This window comes from Mastomys coucha, unplaced genomic scaffold (genome assembly GCF_008632895.1).
Source record: "Mastomys coucha isolate ucsf_1 unplaced genomic scaffold, UCSF_Mcou_1 pScaffold15, whole genome shotgun sequence".
Taxonomy (NCBI): domain Eukaryota; kingdom Metazoa; phylum Chordata; class Mammalia; order Rodentia; family Muridae; genus Mastomys; species Mastomys coucha.
In genome coordinates, this window is record NW_022196897.1 from 151,804,427 (window position 1) to 151,809,001 (window position 4,575).

At 49.4% G+C, this 4,575-nt stretch overlaps 1 protein-coding gene across 1 annotated transcript in view; it reads left to right on the forward strand.

Annotated features, from left to right (window-relative positions):
- The window catches only part of Eya2 (EYA transcriptional coactivator and phosphatase 2), a 169,089-nt gene extending 167,930 nt beyond the window's left edge, over window positions 1–1,159 (forward strand). Inside the window, exon 16 of the mRNA XM_031372772.1 lies at window positions 448–1,159. Coding sequence (XP_031228632.1) covers window positions 448–528 — 81 coding nt within the window. The 3' untranslated portion in view covers window positions 529–1,159. The remainder of the gene's footprint in view (window positions 1–447) is intronic.
- Window positions 1,160–4,575: the final 3,416 nt, after the last annotated feature.

Sequence of the window (4,575 nt, forward strand, 5' to 3'; positions counted from 1 at the left end):
GGGAGAGAGGGAGAGGGAGAGAGGGAGAGGGAGAGAGAGAGAGGGAGAAGGAGAGAGGGTGAGGGAGAAAGGGAGAGAGGGAGAGGGAGAGGGAGAGGGAGAGAAAGCAGATGCTTTCACTGGCCCAGGGATGCCCTTCCTGGGCTAGCCTCCCGTGCAGCTGCCAGCACAGCAGGAAACCTTCATTCATCCTTCAAGGCCTGAGAAGCCCACACAGGTTCTCCTAGCCCTCCCAACCCACCTACTGCCACCCAAACAGAGGCTGCCTCGCTCTGCTTCCTGGGAGATGTTCTTGCTAATACCTGCCTGAAGGATTTTGCTGTGCCCTGAGAGAGCAGAGCATTCAGGCCTCACTGGGGTTGCTGGACATACAAAGCGGTTGGGGACCCTCTAGACTGGCTGGGCAACTTGTCTGAACGTGTGTAAGCGTCTGCCTTTTGTCTTTAGCACAACATGCCCTTCTGGAGGATCTCTTGCCACGCTGACCTGGAGGCCCTGAGGCATGCCCTGGAACTGGAGTATCTATAGCAGGGCAGGTCGCAGCCACCGCCTGCCACTCACCAGCCAGGCCCCTGTCATCTCACACCGTGAGGGCCCTATACCTAGGGGACACATTCCACGGCCATTCCAGAAGTGTCCTCTTCCCTTGGGGACGGAGAGTCGGACTCTGCTATGAAACCCAGAGACCCAAATGAGGGGGCCCCGGCTCGTCTTGTTCTCCTTTTTTAATTTATGGACTGCACCCATTACTCCCATTACCCACGGGTCCCTGTGCTGTGGTTTCCTGGCGTTGGTCTGATTTGGGGTCCTGAACTGCCTGTGGGGTAGTAAGTGCCCAGTTTTGTGTTTCAGGGACAATCATTCTCTGGGCGTTGGTGAGGGAGGCAGTATTGGGCAGTGGGAAAGCCTGTTGCTTACCTTATATTTTCTCTCCCTGATGTCATGTGGACAGTGTGCGTGCCTTATGCCGCCATCTTGTGTTGTAGGAGAGGAGGGACTCTGGGAAGAAAAGGGTACTCAGCAATGATGGATAAAGGCATTAAATAAAACCACGTTTACATTTTACGTCTGAAGAGTGTGGTGACCTTTGACCATTGTTTAGGCTTCCACGTGTTAGCATTTTCAAGATGCAAAAATAATAAAATCCAATTTGAACTTGGACTGGTTTCAGTGAAGTGGGGAGGGGGGCATCACCAGCAGCACACAGTACCTGCATCTCCTTGGCCAAATCTGAGCCATGTTCTCATTAAAGCAAAACGAAACACACAGCGCTTACCTCAGAGGACATACGAGATAGTTTGTTCTGCAGCCAAATACAAGTAACCACGAGCCGGGAGTTAGGGTACCCTGAGTTCCACTCTCCTTCATGGTGACAGATTCATGAAGACTCATCACAACAGGTCAGAGACAGCCATAAATTAAGACATTTTTTAAGCCAGGTAGTGGTGACACATGTCTTTAATCCCACTCAGCACTTGGGAGGCAGAGGCAGGCGGTGAGTTTGAGGCCAGCCTGGTCTACAGAATGAGTTCCAGGACAGCCAGGGCTACACAGAAAAACCCTGTCTCAGAAAAAAAAAAAAAAAGACATTTTTTAAAAAAAGCATTGGCAGGAGTATCAGGTGTGTGGGTCACAGAAGAGTTAGATGACCTCTGCCATCAGCCTCACATGCTTAGCTTAGCTCTTGGGTTGGTGAAAGCCAGTGGTCTGTTAGGTTAATATATTCCAAGAGGTTTCAACTGTTGGTCACAAAGATGTTAGGTCAAGGGACTACTAGAGAGCTGGCTCAACAGTTAAGGGCACCAACTGCTCTTCCGAAGGTCCTGAGTTCAAATCCCAGCAACAACATAGTGGCTCACAACCATCCATAATGAGATCTGATGCCCTCTTCTGGAGTGTCTGAAGACCACTACAGTGTACTTACATATAATAAACACATAAATCTTAAAAAAAAAAAAACACAAGACAAACAAAGATGTTAGGTCAGACTCAACGGGGTAAGCAGGAGGTGGCTATTTAGGAGGCTAAAGAGAGCCCAAAATAAGTGGTGATTAGACTCTGGACCTGCAATATTCCAACCCCTTCAGGACTGCTACAGTCTGGGAGTCAGTCACAGTCTGTGAGACGCCAGTATCATCTAGGACTTCTTTTCAGGAACGCGAGCTCACCGGCTGGCTTTGTTAGTCCCCAGGAAAGCCACAAGCCAAGGCGAGGTCTTGCCAAACAAAAACCGTTTGAGCTGGCGCAGTGAGCTGGCAAAGGAAGACAAAGGAAGGCATGTACAACAGTGATCCTGTAAGATCACCTGTGATATATGTATTATATAACATGATGACGTAAGTGATCACATATGGCATATGGTGATATGTCCTAGCTTCAGCTGTCAACTTGGCATAAACCTGAGAAACCTGGGAAGAGCCTCAGTGGAAGAACTGACCAGATTAGAATGGACCGTGGGCATGTCTGGAGGTGGACCGTGGGCATGTCTGGAGGTGTTTTCTTAATTGCTAATCGACGTGGGAGGAGGCAGCTGGTGGTGGGAGGTGCCATCCCTAGGCAGGTGGGCCTGGCCTTTGTAAGAAAAGTAGCTGAGCAGACCTTGGAGAGTAAGCCAGGAAACCAAGTTCCTCTGCGGTCTTCATCTCGGTGCCTGCATCCGGGTCCCCACCTTGACTTCCTTCAGTGATGGACTGTGGCCCACAAGTGAGAGCCATAGACATCCGCTCCCTCCTTAAGTTACTTTTGGCCAGTGTTTTCACACAGCATCAGAAAGCAAACTAGGACACTTTCACAGCCACATGATGGGAATCTCCCAAGGGCACACTTCTCAGACTTCATCCCTAGGTAGCAGTGGAGCTGGAGATGGTCCGGTGGGTGGTCCGATGGGTCGTGGACATTGGACAAGCATATGAATGGATGGCTAGGTAGGTGGGTCAGGAGTGAGTACATATTCCAGTGAATGGATACCTGAGCAATTGGAAGATGGATAGATGGATGGGTACCTAGGCTGGGCGATGAGCTGGGTGGCTGGATGGATCATGGGTGCGTGGATGAACAGATGGTTGGGTGTCATTGACAAGTGGTTGGATGGATGAATGGACAACGGTTTGGATGAGGGGTTAGAAATGTGGGTAGAAGAAAGTGGAGAATGAGAGGTGAATAAGCACCCCTAGAAGGAAGACTGGTCACTTTTCTCGGTGCTGAAACAAAACTCACAATACGAGCAACCTAAGGAAGGGAAGGTGTGTTCATGCTCACGGTAGAAGGTGCAGTCCATTGTGGGGGGGAGGGTATGGCAGCGGAGGCATGGGGGAGCTGGTCACATGGCATCCGCAGTCAGGAAGCAGAGACATGAGCATTGGTGCCCAGCTCATTGTCTCCTTTCTCTGCAGTGTAGAATCCCATCCCTTGGGTTTGTATTGCCCGTATCTATGCTAATTCTTCTGTCTCAGGATTTCTATTGCTATTATGAAACACCATGACCTTTTTAAAATGCACATTGGTGTTTTGCCTGCAGGTATATCTGGATGAGGGCATCGGATCCTTTGGAAAAGGAATTACACTCAGTTGTGAGCTGCCATGTGAGTGCTGGGAATTGAACCCAGGTCCTCTGGAAGAGCAGCCGGTGCTCTTAACCACTGAGCCATCTCTCCAGCCCCACCATAAACTTTAAAAGTAACCTGGGCAGGGAAGGGTTTATTTCAGCTTACAATTCTCAGGCTCCATCACTGAGGGAAGTCAGAGCAGGAACTCAAGGCAGGAACCTGAAGGCAGGAACTGAAGCAGAGGCTGTGGAGGGTGCTGCTGACTGGCTTATTCCTCATGGCTTTCTCAGCCTGCTTTCTTATAGCACCAGGAGCACCAGCTCAGGGATGGCCCCACCCACAGTGAGCTCAACCCTTCCATATCAATCAAGAAAACGCTCATCGATCAAGAAAACGCTCAGCAGTCTTGCCCACAGGTCAACCTCTGGAGGCATCTTCTCAACTGAGGTTTCTTCTTCCTAAACAACTCTAGCTTGTGTCACACTGACAAAAAACTAACCAGGATATCTTCAGTTAACTGAATCTAGAAAGTTCCCCCTCCCCCACCGACATGCCCAGACTTGTGTCTCCATGGTGATTCTGAATCCTATCAAGTTGGCAACATTAGCCATCTGAGAGGAAACTGAGAGGAATGACTGGTGGCTGATAGGTAGCTGAGAGCAAAGTGATGGTGGATGGGTATACAGACATAAGTGTATACAGATGCTGGGGTACAGATGTAAGAGTATACAGATGCTGGGGTACAGATGTAAGAGTATACAGATGTAAGGGTATACAGATGTAAGTGTATACAGATGTAAAGGTATACAGATGATGTGAGGGTATACAGCTGTAAAGGTAGATAGATACTGGGTATACAGATGTGAGGGTATACAGATGCTGGGTACACAGATATAAAGTGGCTTATGGGCCTGACAGACAGATAATGGAAGCAGAGTGTAAGAAACACACAGGCAGCAATGTGGAGCGGAGTGTGGTGGTCAGACAGACGGACAGTGCAAGTATAACTCCTAATGTCTTACTATCTGGC